This window comes from Coregonus clupeaformis, unplaced genomic scaffold, assembly GCF_020615455.1.
Source record: "Coregonus clupeaformis isolate EN_2021a unplaced genomic scaffold, ASM2061545v1 scaf4813, whole genome shotgun sequence".
Classification (NCBI taxonomy): Eukaryota; Metazoa; Chordata; class Actinopteri; order Salmoniformes; family Salmonidae; genus Coregonus; species Coregonus clupeaformis.
Genome location: NW_025538267.1, coordinates 1 through 21,162, shown reverse-complemented (window position 1 = coordinate 21,162; position 21,162 = coordinate 1). Strand labels below are relative to the sequence as shown.

The 21,162-nt window shown below is 41.4% G+C and overlaps 3 protein-coding genes across 4 annotated transcripts; 1 reads left to right on the top strand and 2 right to left on the bottom strand.

Moving 5' to 3' along the window:
- Positions 1 to 47: 47 nt before the first annotated feature.
- On the top strand, positions 48 to 2,429 carry LOC121535993 (interleukin-15; the record flags this gene model as incomplete). The annotated part of the gene is given in 6 exon segments (XM_045220666.1): positions 48 to 142; positions 974 to 1,062; positions 1,065 to 1,090; positions 1,249 to 1,296; positions 1,499 to 1,651; positions 1,907 to 2,429. Coding segments are annotated over 6 exon segments (519 nt in total), but the record flags the coding sequence as incomplete, so codon positions are not given.
- Positions 2,257 to 3,871, bottom strand: LOC121535992 (B-cell lymphoma/leukemia 10-like). The gene has a single exon (XM_041843245.2). The coding sequence runs from the start codon at positions 3,530 to 3,532 to the stop codon at positions 2,852 to 2,854; it is 681 nt and encodes a 226-aa protein (XP_041699179.1). The 5' UTR covers positions 3,533 to 3,871; the 3' UTR covers positions 2,257 to 2,851.
- Positions 3,872 to 3,939: 68 nt separating this feature from the next.
- Positions 3,940 to 20,250, bottom strand: LOC123490790 (type II inositol 3,4-bisphosphate 4-phosphatase-like; the record flags this gene model as incomplete). 2 transcript variants are annotated; one of them, XM_045220665.1, is given in 5 exon segments in its annotated part: positions 3,940 to 5,148; positions 16,227 to 16,381; positions 17,109 to 17,221; positions 18,339 to 18,436; positions 20,110 to 20,250. In XM_045220665.1, coding segments are annotated over 5 exon segments (640 nt in total), but the record flags the coding sequence as incomplete, so codon positions are not given.
- Positions 20,251 to 21,162: the final 912 nt, after the last annotated feature.

Genomic DNA, 21,162 nt, shown 5'->3' with positions numbered 1-21,162 from the left:
ACAACAAGGCATTCAAATGTGCCTTCTTTTCTTGTGATTGTTTCTAGAAATGCGTGCGATGGTTCTGTCTCTTCTGGGGCTTCCATTACTACCGACACCAGTGTCTGAACATTGAGCTCTGGAATTGGTTCTTAGTATTGAGGTATAGCACCTAATGAAACAAACAGCAGCATTGCTTGCTGCAGTTTGATTACATTTCTGATGTATGTGTTTTTACAGAGAGCTTGAAATGTAGCTTTAACTTTGCATATCTGTTATGCATGCATTCCATTTACTGTAACTCCCCTACATGCTCCTGTAACCTGATTTAATGACACCAAGCTATGCACTTGTCAGCATTCCTGAGGTTCTCCTATGTATACACTCTCACATGTCAAGTGCATTGCTAAGATCATGATTAATTTATTAACCAGCCGGGCGATGACATCCATCTTACTGCTTTGAGGGTAAATCTAATAATGTTGTTTTGTCTTTATTACATCACTATTACGCACTGGGAAATCTTTGTATTGTTATGGTGCCCATACTGGGTTGACACTTGATTCTGTGCTATTAGAATATATATTTGGGAATTTGAATGCTTCAAACATACATGCCCGGGTGCACCACTCCTGTCCTCAACGGACACAGTTTGGTATTCCTTCTTTCAGTCAGACACTTCACTCAGACACTTATTGACACATGGGTAACCAGGTGCATGGACCTTGAGGGGCTGATTTGTGCACCCCTGATAAAAAATATGAATACATACCCTTTGATATTGGATTAAAGTCACAATCTGTATTATTTCCAACTCCTGATTGGCAATTTCAACAATAGCAATAATTTCAACACGGTTTTTGAACCATATGACTTATAAATACCTTAAAGAGATTCCCACAATCATAACAAAATAAACAAAGGACATATTACTTCATTTTGTTGTGTATTACGTTGTGTATCATCCCTGTATTCATCCGTACTTCTCTTAAAGCTGCCTGAGTGCCACCACACATTTGCCCATTGCTGGTGCTGCTGAAACTCACGGGATGACAATAAGCGACGTTAGAGAGCTTCAGTGCGTTGAAAAACTTTGAAAAGTACAATAGAAGTAAGACTACAGCTAATGAATATCATGTTGTCCTGGTATGGTGTGTTTGGTGTGAAATTAGGGTAAAGGGGGAGTTTTCAAAGGACTAGTAACATGTGTGTGACATTGAAGGATAAGAAAAATTTTATTCATACAACTGTGGTTTTCTTTCTTGTCAGGAATCAGATGCCTGTTTGTATGCTCCTACCAACGATGACATCTACAATGTAAGTTGTTGTAGCAATATGCAATAAGTAGAACACAATAATGTCACTTAAGGGGCGTCATGGGAAAAAAAGGGTCCGGTGTTAGAAATGCCAGGGCCAATTTTTGGTCCCAGTCCACCCCTGTTTGCAATGCCACTTTTATAGATTTCCAGTTCAATGTTTTATATATATAACACATACTGTGGTTCTGTTCTTTCCCCAGGACAACTGCATCTTTAAGTTCATGCACTGTTATTTATTGGAGTTGGAGGTTATCCTGATCGAGGACATGCAGGTCACAGTTGACTACCATGAGGAAACAAAGACAAATATCTACCATCTGAAAAAAAAATTGGAAGAACACCAACACCAATATGTAAGTCAACCTTTAAATAAGTTCAGAAGTTTATCCCAAATATGTATGGTACAGCAGCAATCTAGTGTTGTGAATAGTCCTGACGGTCCGTACTCCCAATTGTTCAACAACATTACATTTTTGATTGGCATTCATTTGATTGGCATTCGTTTGATTGGCATTCAAAATACTGCTGCTGCTAATGTCACTTTCCAATGAATATTGTGTTGATCTAAATGTAAAATTGTATTGCTTCTCTTTTCCCTGTATTTACAGAACCGTTCTAGCTGCTCACCGTGTGAGGCACAGAGAGTCGCCAACACTACAATATTCCTTCAGAACCTGGAGGACCTTTTGAAGAGAATAGGGAATACTGTCAGTTGAATACACTGTAATATATTGTAAATATGTGATTGTAGTTTTTCATAAATAACGTAGCAAAAAAATGTAATATGTGTGTTATTCTACCTTTGGTCATGACAGTAAGTGAAGAAATTAGCAGAGTGACAGCTAGTGCTCGTGTCCAAATGTATATTACCTCTCAGTTTAAGTGTAATTGTAGATAGCTGTTTATATTTTTGTATATAATCGAATATAATACCTTTTCTATCTGTATTTCTGTCATATTTATTGACACATTTATTGAAATGCCTTTTTGGAGCTTTACATGTTTTGTTAGTTTTTTAAATCTTCCAAGTCATATGCACACCAACAGTCCCTAACTAACTTCCCTTGAACAGTTGTCGTCAGTATGTCAAAATTGCACATCTTGAATCAAAATAAAATCCCAGAAAACATAGAAACATGTTGATTTGATCATTTCATAGAATATGGGTGCCTGGCAGAAGTTCAAATAGGGACATGAAGTGAGACTGTTCCTCAAAGAAACAGGAAGCTCTGCCCTGCTCAATTTCCTGATACTGTAGCAGTACAACTTTCTGGCACACATCCATTTTCTAATAGTTCCGTTTTTTTCCTGATTGAGAAGTACAGGAGGTTTTTCATTTGAATAACAAAATAAAGTTTAGTCTTTTTTTTTTATTGATAGAACAAACGTGTTAGAAACCACGTCTCGTGGATTCACTGTAGGCTTTTATGATACGGAAAATAAAATTCGATAACATGTACAGTTATGACACAATAAAACCTAACCCTTTCGTTATAGTCCCCATATAATCCAACCTGTGTTTGAATCCAGACATCCAGGCATTCTGTATTACATCACAGAAAGGGGGTTGAAAAGGAACACAGGGTGTGAAACTGGTCACTGCTCACGGACTCTAAGGTCCCAGGCTCTGAGTCCTCAAGGGGCACTGAAGGGGCGCCCTGCTCTCCTGGTTTTGGGAGACTGGCTAAAGAAGACACACTAACCTCTTCAGGAAGGGCACTCCAGGAAAAGGATGCTTCGTTTTGACTCCACTTGTCTTCAGAGTTGGACAGAGAGGTTTGGACGGACTGTGCTTCACTACTGCCTTTGTATCCAGTACTGTCACTCTGAAATGACACAAAGGGAGTTCTCTCTTTGCATATACAGACAGGCGAAGAACTACCTGCTGCTAACAAGATGGCCGCCTCTCTCCTCTCCGCCTTCACTGCCTCGACTTCGCTGGTGATCTTCCCAATGACAAAGTCCTTGGTCCTCACTCGGCGGATGGACTCCACAAGGTAGTTGAGGCCCATGGGGTTCTCGGCTAAGTAGTCCAGCATCCTACCTGTCTTCTTGCTGTTCCCCACCCGGCAGCAGATGTCCTCGGCGTCGTCCCGCGTAAGGACCCTCCTGGACCGGAGGTAGTCCAGGTGGCGGTCGGCCACTAGCTTCTCACAGAGGTACGGACGGAGACGCTCCAACGCTTCCTTCTTGACCTCTGCCATGTCTTCGTCAGTGATACACCAGGAGTCCATTTTCCAGCCAATTGGCTGTGAGCTCTCAGTAGTTTTCTGAAGCCGCTGCTCAGGCTCTGGAATGCCCAGTGTAGTAGTGTTGGCACTTCAGATGATAAGGGTTTGTAATATTAGCAACTGACTGAGATACTGTAACAATGTCCTTTAAAACCCCGAAGAGTCATTGAACTTGTTGGAAGCCAATATTGTGAAAATGGGAACTACCTCAGTAGATCAGTTCCCTATTAGCAAACAATGAGGTGAGAATGAGTGGCACGTGTGTGTGTGTGTGTGTGTGTGTGTGTGTGTGTGTGTGTGTGTGTGCACGCATACTTATTTGGACGTTCCTGCCTCTTAGAGAGATCAACATCCACTGCCCTAATAAGATACAGACATTATGATAAGATGAACACAGATATTAACATCCATCACAAGCAATTTAGTCAAATTTATTTTAATAAAAATAATAGGAATGCAACACATTGCAAAGCACAAACGGAAAGATATTTACCATACAGGAAGAGCCTTGGTTGCTTTTGAATCCAAGACAGTGACCCTGAATAAAGCATTAAAAAACTATTTAAAAAAGGATATAAAAATAAATATTATGATACAAAGGGGTTATGGTTTGGTTTCCAATTGAATAATTGTGGAGGGAAAATAAAGGAAAATACAAATTTTAAATAAAAAGTGAAGTTATATACAGCATGTGATAGATATGGCAGCAATTCAACATATTTTGTGAAACACATTACGATTGAGTTTATTATTGTAACATAAAAAATAAAAATAAAGTCTCAAAAGCAACCATGATTGATAATGAAAGGAGAACATATTCATGGAGTGAAATGATATTTAAAGGAAGCTACAGCTTGTTCTCTCTCAGGCTCCTTAAGGGACAGACAGACTTACATCCTTCTACAAAGAGACCTGGGGGAACATGAACAACAAGCTAAACATGAGAGTTTGTTCAGCTTTTTCTCTAACTTATAAAACCTTTTCAAGGCCAAGGCTTCCTTCAAGCTATGTTGTCTGACACAAATGGGTTACTGTGTTTATTTGTGCCAATGTGACTAACCTTTAAGGCATTTCAGAAACCGAGCATGGGTGTGAGAAAGTACGCTCAATTGGCAAGCGACACATTTGGCAGATATTACAAACGATGACTCAACGAAGTAGAAATGTCAAAGAAATGCCTGAACAGAGAGATATGGCCTAACTTAAAACTCATACAAAAAACACTGTGTCCCAGCAACATTGCATAACATGGCCAATATCAGAAACACCTACAACTACTTTTTGTTGTTGTTGTTTTCTTTACATCTGGACCTGCAGTGCATGGCTATACAGTATATTTATATTACTACTATATTTACTGCTTGGATTAGATTTTACACCTGCTGTCCTATTCCCCACACTTCTCCCAAAGTGTGCACATGCATACTCCCTGTGGAGGGTGGAGAATCAGGACGTAACCATCTTATTTTCTATATATAGGCTGGGTTCAGGAGTCAACCTTCCCATAGGTCCCCTCCGGCGGCCGGTAGATCTTGGGGAATGCCATCAGCTGCAGCATGTTGAAGGCATACTTCCGGCATTTAATATTCTTTTGCACATTCTCAATCCGACATCCCTCCCTGGCCATGATGACAAAAAGGGGGGAAGAAGAATGAAATGGAATTATGAATAATTTTCTCAAAAAGGGGGTCTGTGTTTTGAATGTGGAAAACAACAACCAACAACCGAGTAACAGACGGACAGATGGGCAACAGACGGACATCAGTTAAGTATTACACGTAGGACAGCTAAGGTAAGGGACTGTAAGTTATTTATAATAAGAGATACCTGGAGAAAATCGGACCTCTCTGAAATTAAAATGGATGACCCTAACTTAGTCCAAATATATTTTCACTTGATCCTCCCTGAACGCTTGAAAAAAATGACCCTCCCTCTACCCAAAATAATAATTAAACAAAATATAGCAGAGAACATGCCTACCTTTACCCTCACTCCTAGGACAAACCAGAGCCTTAGATATGCAGTTTGACAAACCGTTTTTCACCTCGAGAGCGTTACATGGCGACATTGGGAATTTGATAACGCGCAGGGCTGCGAGCTGGAAGGTCGTGGGTTCGCAGACCACCATGGACAAGGTCACTCTGCTTATCCGTTTATACTATGGCCTCTCAATGGCCAATGGAGCTCTTGGTGCAACATGATGCCCATGAAAATTCATATTTAAAACTGGGTTTGTCAAACTATGTATAGGGAGGGACAGACAACCAAAGTCCCAGCAATTCTGCAGCATAGGCAAAATCAAAGTCTGTCCCCTTCCGCCGCAGATAAAGGATATACAACCAGAAACTCTCATGTGGTCCATTACATGACTATCTAACATTATTTGCCTATTTCAGCCCATAATAGATAGATGTTAGTTTGAAATGCTGTCTTGCAGTACTTCATTTTGGAAACTCACTATGATGTTAGAGCTCAGTGTAGCCAGCTGGAGAGAGCCAGAGTTGGAGCCAGATACCATAAAGGAGGCAGGACATTGGTGAGCATTAAACACATTTTCAATAAGCATATATATATTTCTTATTATAGATGACAATTAAAAGTACAAAGGCAACAGATGTCTATATGGTCACAGTAATCAGCTCTCCAAGCAACTTTGTGAACTTGGTCTTATGTGTTTGGATCATATGCAATCATTCAGATCTCCGTTTGCAATCCTGATAAGTGGTTTCATGCACCAACTAAAGAATGGGTTTACATTGATGTAGGCCCATTAAGCCTCTCTAGCTCAATATTAGACCTCTTACCATATTCATTCTCATTAATAAATCAATTAATAAGAGGTCTAATATTGGGCTAGTATTTATGTTGCCTTCATTGGGCAAAATCTTCCCACATTCAATTCAGTTTCAATTTAAGGGCTTTATTGGCATGGGAAACGTATGTTAACATTGCCACAGCAAGTGAAGTAGATAGTAAACAAAAGTGAAATAAACAATAAATATTAACAGTAAACATTACACTCAGAAGGTCCAAAAGAATAAAAGACATTTCAAATGTCATATTATGTATATATATACACAGTGTTGTAACAATGTGCAAATAGTTCAAGTACAAATGGGAAAATAAATAAACATAAATATGGTTTGTATTTACAATGGTGTTTGTTCTTCACTGGTTGCCCTTTTCTTGTGGCAATAGGTCACAAATCTTGCTGCTGTGATGGCACACTGTGGTATTTCACCCAGTAGATAAGGGAGTTTTTCAAAATTGGGTTTGTTTTCGATTTTTCTTTGTAGATCTCTGTAATCTGAGGGAAATAAGTGCAGCTCAGTTTCCACCTCATTTTGTGGGCAGTGTGCACATAGCCTGTCTTCTCTTGAGAGCCAGGTCTGCCTACGGCGGCCTTTCTCAATAGCAAGGCTATGCTCACAGAGTCTGAAAATAGTCAAAGCTTTCCTTAATTTTGGGTTAGTCACAGTGGTCAGGTATTTTGCCATGGTGTACTCTCTGTTTAGGGCCAAATAGCATTCTAGTTTGCTCAGTTTTTTTGTTAATTCTTTCCAATGTGTCAAGTAATTATCTTTTAGTTTTCTCATGATTTGGTTGGGTCTAATTGTGTTGTTGCTGTCCTGGGACTCTGTGGGGTCTGTTTGTGTTTGTGAACAGAGCCCCAGGACACACAGACACTCTCACTCTCTCGCTCTCCCTGCATGCTGGGAGTGTTTGGTGCATGCTGGGAATTGTATGAGCGAGTGCCAGTGTTGTCTGGAGTTAGATCGCCTGTGTTTTCTTTCTTGTTTCCTTTTCTTGGTGGTTTTCCTTTTTCTATGCATGAGGATTATTATTATTATTTTTTTTTATATATTTTTCTGTGGTAGAATTAGGTATATTGTATTTCTTGTTGGAATTGCCCTGGTTTTGGTGAGGATGGCGACCCACATGGGGACGCCGTCCCTGTCACTTCGGCACGTCTTCAGGTGTGTTACTGAAGATACTGTCACTGTGGAGAAGTTTCTGGTCGCCGTAGGAGAGAAGGTAGGCTATGCAAATGTTGCTTATGCGTCACGGATGAATAAAGTGGTGGTGGTTTTTCTTAAAGAAGAGCGTCTTGTCGATTGGTTGGATGGTTGAGCATGGCGTACTTCTTAAAGGTATATTTATTCAAGTTACGCCGCTTTTTCGAATGTACCGTCGTTTATTCCCATTGAGCTATTGGAGTGTGAGTTATTGCGATTTGGGAAGTCTGCACGTTCAATTAAGATTGTCCCGTTGGGTTGCAAACACCCGGCTCTGAAACATGTTATGTCGTTTCGGCGATAGGCGTTGATGTTTTTGGACTTTGGAGTTATCCCCCCCTTGTCCCGTTGGGTTGCAAACACCCGGCTCTGAAACATGTTATGTCGTTTCGGCGATAGGTGTTGATGTTTTTGGACTTCGGAGTTATCCCCCCCTCTCTCCCTCCCTCTAGTCTAGGCTGTAAACTGCAGTGAATGTGTCATTTGATTAAACCGGAGGATTGGTACGATTCGCAGGCCAAGAAAAAATGAAATGCCGACTATCAAATTTGAGTTCTGGTCAAGTTAAATAGCCAAATTCCTACATGTATCCGTTCCATAAATTCAGAACGTTTCCTATCGATGTTTGCTCAGTCAGTGGTGGCACACATCCGATACCTGGCAGGTTAAGACTGAGAAACGTTTGTGTGCTGTGCCTACACTGTAAGCGGAGATCACTCCTACACTCTGGGATCCCTCCTACTCTCTGGGATCACTCCTACATTCTGGGATCATTCCTACATCTGTTGTTCTGTAGTTGCTGTTTTAAAGACAGAAGAACAACAGCAGTCTAAAGGTCTAAACACACTAACAGCAGTCTAACGGAGGGAGAGAAAACAGCTGCTTTTGACGTGTCCTGGGGCATATCACTATTGATTTATACGGCTCTATTTCCACCTGCTCATCAGAATCCTAATATGCTCTACTTTAGAGTAGAGGGGGAGATAGTTGGAGTTGGGAAGAAGAGTGAGGGGGTTCTACTTCCACTATTCCAGAGGACATAGCAATCGTTGAAGAGATGTAGTACATTACTAAATGTAGAATCTTAGTAAATAAATCACAGTCTCTATGAAGAGGAGGATCCCTCAACTGACAGGGGTCAACTGGAGGCTATGATAATAACGTGCCCTCAAGCTGCTTGGGGTTTACACTGGATTGTGTTACAGTGTGATAGGCTTCAGTTACGGTGTTAGCACTTTGGTATCTGTGCCAGAGCAGTCAACCAGAACGCAATGCTAGCTCTCAGAACATTAGCTCTCTGTCATTGACATGAAGAGATAATTGTTTATCTCAGTCCTTCTGATAGTATTATATGGCCAATCCTTTTGCTACAGGAGAAAAAAAGCCTCCAAGGTTCAACAGTATGGTATCTGTGAAAATAGAGAAAGCCAATATGTCTTAGCGGAGAGAATTTATTTTCTTAATCCCTTTCATTCTTAATCGATTCCATCCAATCCTCAAGCCTGCTAGTCAGATTAACAGTCGAAAGCTTGTGTTTGATTGTACAAATTAAACAATGTATCCCCCCAATTATCCTTTCAAAGAACAATCGATGAAATCACACCTCTCTAATTCCATACTCCCTCCATCCATCCAGAAAAACAAGCTGCACAAACAAAAATCACCACCCGACACACACAAGGTCAGTACATGGCATCGTCAGCAACTTTATTGATATTTTGCAAGCAGAAAAACAAGACTTAAAATGAGCCACACCACCAGCAGGTGTGAGCTGACAAGCAGCAGGGCGATGGGGTAGAAGTGTCGCGAGGCCGGCTTGTTCTCCGCTACAGAGCATGCCGCCTCTGGGTCCGAATCCCACTGACACACTACTTCTCCCTGGGTGAGCCGACTGCCGGGCGAGGGGCGAGGCGGACGAGGTGAGACAGAGAATAGACAGAAAGAACCAGTGGGTTAGTAAAGGAGGGACCCCTGACATTGGCCAAAGACAACCAGCAAGCACAGACGCAGGCACGGATGGATGAATGGATGGGTAAATGGAAAGATGAATGGAAGAGTCTAAGTCCCACATGAATAGAGGAATTTGAAGCATGAAGGGGGTGAGTAAAGGCAGGCAAGATCATTTATCTGGATCTCTCCTCTTTCAATTATTTTGACAAATCTTTGGATGTGTTCTTATGCTTGTGTGTATGCACCTGTTGTTTTCATGTAGCCAACAGAAAGGGACGTTTAAAGATCTCAACCCAATCCTTAAGGAAATATAATAAGCCTAACCCCCACATATCCAGAACAAGCCATAGTGAAACCAGACAGTGGTGCAGTTAGAACGTACACTTGGGTTCAGACTATGTCGATATTTAAACAAGACATAAGTGTTGGATAAGACAAGGGAACAGTGGTAGTAAATGTATTGATAGAGATATAGTCAAGCAAGCTTCATGAACATGAAAAGACTTAAGACTGGCTGTTGGCCAAAACCCACGGGACCAAAATCAAACATTTACATTTTACATTTTAGTCATTTAGCAGACGCTCTTATCCAGAGCGACTTACAGTTAGTGAATACATATTTGTTTTATATATATATATATATATATTTTTTTTTTAAACACTTGGACAATGTGTTATTTATCACTTTCCATTGTACTTTATGTTAAAGTAACTATCCAGTGTTTCCAGATGTCTATGAACTATGACCTACACTGAGTGTAGAAAACATTATGAACACATGCTCTTTCAATTACATAGACTGACCAGTTGAATCCAGGTGAAAGCTATGATCCCTTATTTATGTCACTTGTTAAATCCACTTCAATCAGTGTAAATGAAGGGGAGGAGACAGGTTCAAGAAGGATTTTTAAGCTTTGAGACAATTGAGACATGGATTGTGTATGTGTGCCATTCAGAGGGTGAAGTGCCTTTGAACGGGGTATGGTATTAGGTGCCAGGCGCACCGGTTTGAGCGTGTCAAGAACTGCAACGCTGCTGGGGTTTTCACGCTCAACAGTTTCCCATGTGTATCAGGAATGGTCCACCACCCAAAGGCCATCCAGCCAACTTGACACAACTGTGGAACGCTTTTGACACCTTGTAGAGTCCATGCCCCGATGAATTGAGGCTATTCTGATGGCAAAAGGGGCTACAACTCAATATTAGGAAGGTGTTCCTATTGTTTTGTACACTCACTGTATAATTGCTTACAATATGAGTGAAATAGTTTTACTTCCAAAAATTGTAATTAAGGATGTTAAAAAGCATTTTTTAAATTGTCTGTTTGAGGTGGGGTTTCTGAAGTGTTTTTTCTCCAATTTATGCTTTGGCCACAAATGCAAGTATAGGATGAGTTAACAGATTATTAACTTTAAAAGTGAGATTTTCACTGGGTAGTTACTTTAAGCACTAAACGCCTACAGCAGTGAAAAATATTTCAATGAGTTAAGTTTATATCACTGGGTAGGAATTCATAAACATGAACACTCACATAATGTCTGTGGTTAATGCAACCAACTATACTTTGACAAGCTCACAGACCAGGGTATAGAGGGGTTGGTTGTTTAGCAACAAAACTGACACGCGCGCCACTATGGGGCAAAACAGACAGGGTTGCTTTAGACTGTTGACAACATGTAAACTATACAGTGAGGGAAAAAAGTATTTGATCCCCTGCTGATTCTGTACGTTTGCCCACTGACAAAGAAATGATCAGTCTATAATTTTAATGGTAGGTTTGTTTGAACAGTGAGAGACAGAATAACAACAACAAAAATCCAGAAAAACGCATGTCAAATATGTTATAAATTGATTTGCATTTTAATGAGGGAAATAAGTATTTGACCCCTTCTCAATCAGAAAGATTTCTGGCTCCCAGGTGCCTTTTATACAGGTAACGAGCTGAGATTAGGAGCACACTCTTAAAGGGAGAGCTCCTAATCTCAGCTTGTTACCTGTATGAAAGACACCTGTCCACAGAAGCAATCAATCAATCAGATTCCAAACTCTCCACCATGGCCAAGACCAAAGAGCTCTCCAAGGATGTCAGGGACAAGATTGTAGACCTACACAAGGCTGGAATGGGCTACAAGACCATCGACAAGCAGCTTGGTGAGAAGGTGACAACAGTTGGTGCGATTATTCGCAAATGGAAGAAACACAAAAGAACTGTCAATCTCCCTCGGCCTGGGGCTCCATGCAAGATCTCACCTCGTGGAGTTTCAATGATCATGAGAATGGTGAGGAATCAGCCCAGAACTACACAGGAGGATCTTGTCAATGATCTCAAGGCAGCTGGGACCATAGTCACCAAGAAAACAATTAGTAACACACTACGCCGTGAAGGACTGAAATCCTGCAGCGCCCGCAAGGTCCCCCTGCTCAAGAAAGCACATATACAGGCCCGTCTGAAGTTTGCCAATGAACATCTGAATGATTCAGAGGAGAACTGGGTGAAAGTGTTGTGGTCAGATGAGACCAAAATCGAACTCTTTGGCATCAACTCAACTCGCCGTGTTTGGAGGAGGAGGAATGCTGCCTATGACCCCATAAACACCATCCCCACCGTCAAACATGGAGGTGGAAACATTATGCTTTGGGGGTGTTTTTCTGCTAAATGGACAGGACAACTTCACCGCATCAAAGGGACGATGGACGGGGCCACGTACCGTCAAATCTTGGGTGAGAACCTCCTTCCCTCAGCCAGGGCATTGAAAATGGGTCGTGGATGGGTATTCCAGCATGACAATGACCCAAAACACACGGCCAAGGGAACAAAGGAGTGGCTCAAGAAGAAGAACATTAAGGTCCTGGAGTGGTCTAGCCATTCTCCAGACCTTAATCCCATAGAAAATCTGTGGAGGGAGCTGAAGGTTCGAGTTGCCAAAGTGGGACAAAATCCCTCCTGAGATGTGTGCAAACCTGGTGGCCAACTACAAGAAACGTCTGACCTCCAACAAGGGTTTTGCCACCAAGGGTTTTGCCACCAAGTACTAAGTCATGTTTTTCAGAGGGGTCAAATACTTATTTCCCTCATTAAAATGCAAATCAATTTATAAAATTTTTGACATGCGTTTTTCTGGATTTTTTTGTTGTTATTCTGTCTCTCACTGTTCAAATAAACCTACCATTAAAATTATAGACTGATCATGTCATTGTCAGTGGGCAAACGTACAAAATCAGCAGGGGATCAAATACTTTTTTCCCTCACTGTATTTAGTCTCACATAAATACATTTGCACCATATGCACAATGAGTCTCTCAGTTGTTGGTTAGCTAGCTAGCAAATTTCTGCCATATTAGCATAGACAAGACATCAGTCAAAACACCTCAAAACAAGACATGGTGTCAATAACAAGATACAATGAGCTGAAACGAGACACCTACGGTTCCCCACATGGCAGCTTCTTGTAATTGTCGCTAGCTATCAGACCGTTCAGAATCATAACAACACATACCTTCCAGCCACATCGATGCGCGCATCCTTTTCGTGACTGTCAGCCAACCCATCTATACATGAGTCACTACAAAGTGAGAGAAAGTAGTAAAGCAAAGTAGAGAACAAACTTGGCAAGTCAACAAAGCTCCTGACTTCTCTGCTGTACACCATGTTAGACCACATGTTGATTAGTCTTGAGACTAGATTCTTTAAAAAAAGACGGTTTACATGGTCTCTATTAAACTGTAAATCTAGAGGCCTGTAGTCAATACAAAGCGTTGGTTGCCACACAACATGCGATTCATTCAGCTCTTATCTAAGGAAGTCAAATGTCCTGTTCAAAAGGGTTACATACCAATAATGGGAGAGTATTCTTTCCTTACGAACAATTAAACCATCGCAAGATCACAAAGTTTAAAGGAGGAGACAACAGATCTGACACAAAGCAAACAGTGCATAATGTACAGAACGTGAAGTATGGAACTAGCTTGTTTAGTTATGGTGCCAAAGTAAGCTGGTACTTCCGTCACTATAATCATACCAAGATGAAACAAGGCCCATTCATAACTAAGGGAGCTTCCCACAGAGACATCCTTCTTATGGCAACAAAAATGTTCTATGCGGAAGCAGTCAATGGATTTAATTAATTTACACTGAACCTTGATGCGTGACGGTGGCAAAAGCTATAGGGGTCATCAAACAATATCAAAATAGCTTGCCGTCTATTCCCATCAACCCACATTTGGTTTGTTCTAAGCCACAGAGACTTAGGCAGTACACTGTCAGTCAGAGAAAAGAACCCGTGGGTTAGTTAAGTAGAGGCCCCTATGGGCCACATACCACCAGCAAATCAAGCTTTATTTATGTAGCGCATTTCAGACATGGATGCAACGAAACGCGCTTTACGGGATAAAACATTAACAACGGAAATATTTACTACACAACAAACATAAGAGGATAAAAAACTAAAAGACTAAAAAGTACCCTGAGGAAAAGCAGAATTAAACAGGTGTGTTTTAAGATCTCTTTTGAATATGTCCCCAGTTTCGGCCCCCCTCAGGTTCTCTGGCAGGCTATTCTAGAGGCTGGGGAAATAGTAACTAAAGGCTGTCTCTTGGTCCTAGGCTTTGGGATAGTTAAAAGGCCAGTGCACATGCGCAGGCACGGACGGACGGGTAAAGAGAATTTCTCCAACACAGAGGAGCATGTCAACTCGGGATTGCTACTAGTTAACTAGCTACTAGTTAACACTGGTTGTCGCAACTTATCAAGTTTTCAAGAGTCACTGCTGCAGTACGCATCCTACGTAAAAGGGGGATTATAATAGAATTGGACAATACTTGGTTATAGTAACTCTGACGTTTTAGATTAGTAGTAGGCTCATAGTCTCTAATGATGATGACATTTTATAGCCGTAGTGTTGTTGTAGAGCCGGTTTATTCTTGGACCACTCCAAAGCCACAACACTGTCTAACCATAACCGGTTCTACCAGCCTCATAACAACCCTCAATATTATCAAAGCACTCCTTTAACTTTCCTTTTTCTCAAAACATATAAACCAGTTTTATCTAACAGTGTTTTAGAAATGACTTAGTTCTCTCAGACTCTGCGTTAGTGATCATCTGAGCTGTATCTTTTTTGTTCTTGGTACATTTCACGTGTGAACACACAGTGTATGCAGTTGCAGACAGTTGGTGTGAAAGCATTTCTGCAGGCAAAAGTATTTGAATCACCCTTTTTTTACTCATGGGAAGATCACTAACTAGCCACATTCAACTGACCGTTTACATTATGTGGTGATCACACAGTATACAGGCTATTCTGACAAAACTATGTTGAAAGAATGATCCATCATACTTACAGCTGCTCAGTCCTAAAACGTATTTACTGAAGATTGATAGTTATGGGTCCAACTATGCATAGACGGGTCAAGGACACAGCTATGTTCCAGTGTCACTCGGTCTGAACCATCTTGACACTGGAACACATGGGCACACATATACATTCTCAAGCTCTGATAATCACTCTTTGTTGAGGTTGAATTTAATTGAATCCATTCTAGGGTAAAGTGCTGAAATGCTACAATTGGTGCACAGATGAAACAAAGATTCCTTAGATACTCAAGCACCCCGAAACTCTCGTCAAGTTGTCCATCAAATCCGGGAAAGAATTGCTTGTCTGAATAAAACTAGTCTATGAAGTCTATTCCAAGTTCTTTTGGGATGTGTTTTGTATATAGTACAAGCAACCACTTTGTCTTTACCACACTTTGTCTTTACCACATACCGAATGTGTTCTGTCATCTATTTATTACAAAAGCTCTAACTAGCCAAATACAATTAACTGTTTAGATAGTTGTGGTGATCATGTGTTCTTCTACCAAACTCTGTTGACAGAATTGTACGCTCTCAACTCTGGGTAACCTCAGATCACATGGTTGAAGGCTTCTAACATCATGAGGACAGTCAGTAGAGAGGGGGATTATAGGAACGTGCCTGGGTGACATCATGATACACTACTATAGAAATGCTATATTAGGTAATCACTGATCTCACAACATTGGATAGGTGACAACATGGGTTCCTTTAGATACAGCACTGTAGCTTTCACCCACCCAGTCACATCAGATCAGTGATTTCTTTGAGGGAAGGACGGGAGGGAAGGACATTTCTAAAGTAATCAAACAGGGCCCATGCCAAGCTACGACGTGGCTCTGATGTGAACTTTGACCAAGTCAGATGGGATTGGATGAGGCAGGCTATAAGGGCGGGGGCGTGGCCTCCGATACCAACTAGGATTGGTGATATGGGTGGTGCCAGTGAACACGGAATGGGGCAATGTTGGCATACGTAGGATCGGGAGTTTTACCCAGTCAGGTCGGTTACTTAGTTAGGAAAGACTCCTGGACCTTATTATAATTAGGACCAGGAGTTTTCCTGACCAGGTTACCCGATCAACTTCAGGGCCCAGAGACACAAAGGGGGAATCTCAAAAGTCCACCTCTGATTCCTCGGGTAAACCTCCTCCCATCCTCTCACCACCACCTTCTCAAAACATTAGAGGGAAGTGATGCAAGCAGTGGTGGAGCAGATTGGAGGTTCCTGTCCTCAGATTGTCCCCTTCAATGCTCACTTCCCTCTCCATTCCTTCCTTTTTTGAGAATGAGGCAAGGAGAGAGAATGCGAGTAGCCCAGCTATGAATCAGGAAATCATCTTTAAAGACCCCCCCCCAAAGTTGAGTTTCTCGCTCACCTCCGCATGCAGTCCAGGGCTCGTATGAAGTAATCCTTGTTGAGCTGGTGCTCGTCTCTCAGCAGGGCACACTGCTCCAGGGTTACAGACATCGACGTCCTGTCTTTGGCACTTTTACAGCTGGTGAACCTGATCCCGTTCAGCCGTCGGCAGATCTGGACCAACAGAGACGCAGAAAAAAACAGCTCAACAACATAAGCATGAACAAACTTTTTTTTACATAAACATAATTTAAAACTACTCTGACTGTGGGGTAGAATTGGGAAGAACATTTCCCTGAAACTCCATTGGAAATTCAATGAAAACATGTTCATGTTGTTAAGTAAATAGTTTTCACTTCGAAAGTGAAAGTGCCCTACTTTCTATGCAGCTGCTAATATGATGTTGCCAAGAACACATTTCTTTTTAGGCTCAGCTAATTGCAGAGACCAGGGACGGAAAGAGAATCAAGCTCATAGTTACAGCCAGACCAGATGTCTTTCATATGATTCCATATGTGTTATTTCATAGTTTTGATGTCTTCACTATTATTCTACAATGTAGAAAATAGTCACAATAAAGAAAAACCTTGGAATGAGTAGGTGTGTCCAAACCTTTGTCTGGTACTGTAAATCTGTCACTTGTAGCTTCCATTGCTGCTCTATGCCTATGTGATTAGGTAATCGGATGCACAATCTCTGGGAGATTTCCCCTAAATGATCAGGATTATTACCTCGCATGGTCTTCTGCCAGATGATGAACATGTTTATTAAGTCTTCATTGTAGCAGGTGCATTGCATTCACAAGTTAGAAACTTCCCCTCAGGGCACCAATGTATCAACCACCATAAGTATAGACATTAGCAGGTTGACAAGTTTGCATGAATGATGTAAAGCCATTCACCGTTCCAGCGAGCCACAGTATCTCCACATTCTTTCTCTTCTTTGTCACTACATTCTGGCCAAGGGTTCCAAGCAAATCTTTCAAGTCCGTCTGCGTTTCAAAAAATGGCAGACCTGTGAAAAAAAATGAAACGCGAGTTGGCTTTGGTTGGTTAATTTGGCTGCTTGGCAGAGGTGTAACAGTGAAGAGTTGTGTGTGTTCATACGGACACGATGCAGCTACTGATAAGATAAAGACATGGTACACTGACAACGAGAATGGGGACATCTATGGAAACTACTGACAGATGGATGAGAGGAGCATTGGTGTAGAACAACAACAATAACATAATCACAAACGTAGATCTCTATGGTCGTGTATCTGTCTGCAAATCTGACCCACATGGGTGTATTTTACAGGAACTGAAGCCACGGTAGAAGGGAAATGGAAATACTGGGGTGTGTGTGTGTGTGTGTGTGTTGGACTGTAAAATAAAGACACATTGTATCTTATGTCTGTAATAGAACTACACTGAGTGTACAAAACATTATGAACACCTGCTCTTTCCATGACATAGACTGACCAGGTGAATCCAGGTGAAAGCTATCATCCCTTATTGATGTCACTTGTTAAATCCACTTCAATCAGTGTAGATGAATGGGAGGAGACCGGTTAAAGAAGGATTTTTAAGCCTTGAAACAATTGAGACATGGATTGTGTATGTGTGCCATTCAGAGGGTGAATGGGCAAGACAAAATATGTAAGTGCTTTTGAACAGGGTATGGTAGTAGGTGCCAGGCGCACCAGTTTGTGTCAAGAACTGCAAGGCTTAATGCTCAACAGTTTCCCGTGTAAATCAAGAATAGTCCACCACCCGAAGGACATCCAGCCAACTTGACACAACTGTGGGAAGCACTGGAGTCAACATGGGCCAGCATCCCTGTGGAACGCTTTCGATACCTTGTAGAGTCCATGCCTCGAAGAATTGAGGCTGTTATGAGGGCCAAAGGGGGAGGGGAAGGGGGAGGGGAGGTGCAAGTCAATATTAGGAAGGGGTTCCTAATGTTTTATACACTCCGTGTATGTTCCTTATATAAAAATGGCCATGGATCGTTACAATATACAGAACACATTTTATTCTGTGGGATAAAGTCAAAATGTGTTCTATAAAAAAGCAAGATGGATACTATTGCATGATGATTGATGACATTTATATACTTCTGATGCTGAAGTGTCAGTTGATACACTTACATTCTGTTGGCACCTTATCGCTTAACGATTTGTAATAACTGTCTAAAATCTCAAAGTTCCTCTGGTTTATCCTCTCTTGCAAAGAGATGTCTCCGAATCTGTACAGGGAGAATGAGAACATGAAAGGACAAGTTAACCTGTACAGGGAGAATGAGAACATGAAAGGACAAGTTAATCTGTACAGGGAGAATGAGAACATGAAAGGACAAGTTAATCTGTACAGGGAGAATGAGAACATGAAAGGACAAGTTAATCTGTACAGGGAGAATGAGAACATGCAAGGACAAGTTAACCTGTACAGGGAGAATGAGAACATGAAAGGACAAGTTAATCTGTACAGGGAGAATGAGAACATGAAAGGACAAGTTAATCTGTACAGGGAGAATGAGAACATGAAAGGGTTATCTGTACAGGGAGAATGAGAACATGAAAGGACAAGTTAATCTGTACAGGGAGAATGAGAACATGAAAGGACAAGTTAATCTGTACAGGGAGAATGAGAACATGAAAGGACAAGTTAATCTGTACAGGGAGAATGAGAACATGAAAGGACAAGTTAATCTGTACAGGGAGAATGAGAACATGAAAGGACAAATTAATCTGTACAGGGAGAATGAGAACATGAAAGGACAAGTTAATCTGTACAGGAGAATGAGAACAGAAAGGACAAATTAATCTGTACAGGGAGAATGAGAACATGAAAGGACAAGTTAATCTGTACAGGGAGAATGAGAACATGAAAGGACAAGTTAATCTGTACAGGGAGAAAGAGAGAACAAGTTTACAGTAAACATGTTGTCCCTCACGAATGATGTAGCGCTCCTTCTTATGTCAATTAGTGACAATTATTGTAAAATTTCATTTGTAAGTACCTAAATGATATAGGTCGTTATGGGAAACTTTTTTCTCATAAGGAGATGCATATATGTCAAAACTTACATGGCTGTAGTTAAAACGGGGCAGGAGATATGCTTGTTCAAAGTTTGGTGGGAGAAAAAAAGTCTAATTAGCAGAAAAACAAATGGGTGGAGCTTATAGGTCCTGAGAAACTTGTTGGTCATGAGGGACTGCATATATGAACCACATTTTATGACAATGGCTCAAACGGAACAGGAGATATGTTTGTTTAGTTTGGAATTTCAGTTGATTACTATAGCACCCCCCTTGCGGCAATCAGTGTGATTTTGTAAATGCCGGATCTCTATGGCAAGGCGCTTCATTCACCCAAGTTTCGTCAAAATCGAGCCAGTGCTGTCTGAGATATCGCGTGTGAGGAATGTCCTAATGGTTGGAGACAGATCCACAGACCCCTCCACAATGAAAGTACAAGTTACGGGTCAGTGAGACTGATCGTGTGCATTCCAAAAGTGACTTATGTTTGCCAGTCTTGGAATTATTACAATAAACTACCACTAACACAGTTTCTTTCTGGATGTGAGACTAACATGCAATCATGGCCACGATATCCTGTCTCAAACCAGGCTTATTGACTGGATAGAAACAATCCTATTCGATGCTCCAAAGGCAATAACAGTACACTGGGTGGCAATAACCTTGGGAGCATGATGGGAAATCTCATCCAAAATAAATGTTTTTTCTCCCATAGTGTGTAACAGAAGAAACTGAGGGATGGTTAAATGCTGGTTAACTGAACTTCTACTTCAGTCAAAATGTCACTTAATTATGAATTGATGTCAATGGGAGACTAAGTAAACATTTGTAACTAAAGTGGAAGATAGGATTCGCCTGTAAAAGAGAACTTTTCTGGTACCTGTCTGCTATTGTCTGCTGTTCGTTGATTCCCACGTTGAAGAGCACCGGGTACACCTGCAACGCCTTGCCCTCCTTGATCTCATGGGGTAACGTCTGGAAGGCCAGCCGCGGTAATGGCACTTCTACAGTATAATGGTCTCTGGAGGGAGTTAGGCGGGACGGAGAGAGGGAAGGAGGGATGGAGAATGGGAAGGAGGGAGGGAGAGAGAGAGTTGGGGGAACGAAGCAAGGAGGGACAGAATGAAGGAAGGAGGCAGGGAGCGAGGAGTGAAGAGTGAAAGAGAAAGGGTAAACAGAGATTTGATATGCGTGGAAATCAGGACATCACATATCAACTATGAAGCACTTCTCACCCATTCTTTTAACGCTTCAAAGCTGAGCGCAAGCCTGAACAGAGGCTTGGTGGAGTCTGACGTTACAGTAAGTAGGATAACGCGATGTCCAAACAACTTTCACTGGGCCTTAGGGACTTTCACTGGGGATTAGCTTGTTATGATAGTATTACACAACTATTTATCACCCATCTGACTGATTTATTGGTTAACAGCACAAGTCAGCATGGAGAGAAATGTGTTGCAACTCCCGTTACTGAGATACGGGATCAGTTGTTTAAACAAACACAATCAGGCTCCAGTTGAATATTCCCAAATAATGATACGAGTCACGACCAATCAAATACAGGTGTTTTATTATTACAAATCGACTTGAAGTAGATTAGCCAGGATAACTGGAAATGGCTTACTGTAAGTCATGTGGAAGCCAACCTATTAATTATTGTCAGATGGAGAATAAATGTTTGTAAGGGCTTTTCAACCCTGGTTACCTCCCAAATTCACTGCAGTATGTCTATTGCTTTCGGAAAAAGTTGACTACCATCTACACCACCTCAATCAGTAGGTAAAATTTGTGAAATAGGAAAAGCTCAATCTTGGTTAACCCAGAACTAAAGTCTCACGTAATTGGTCAGCTGCTCGATCAAGTTCTGGGTCCATACGTGTTAAGAGAAGAGATACTAGAACGAGGAGCGAAACCAGAACGAAGAGCTCCACCT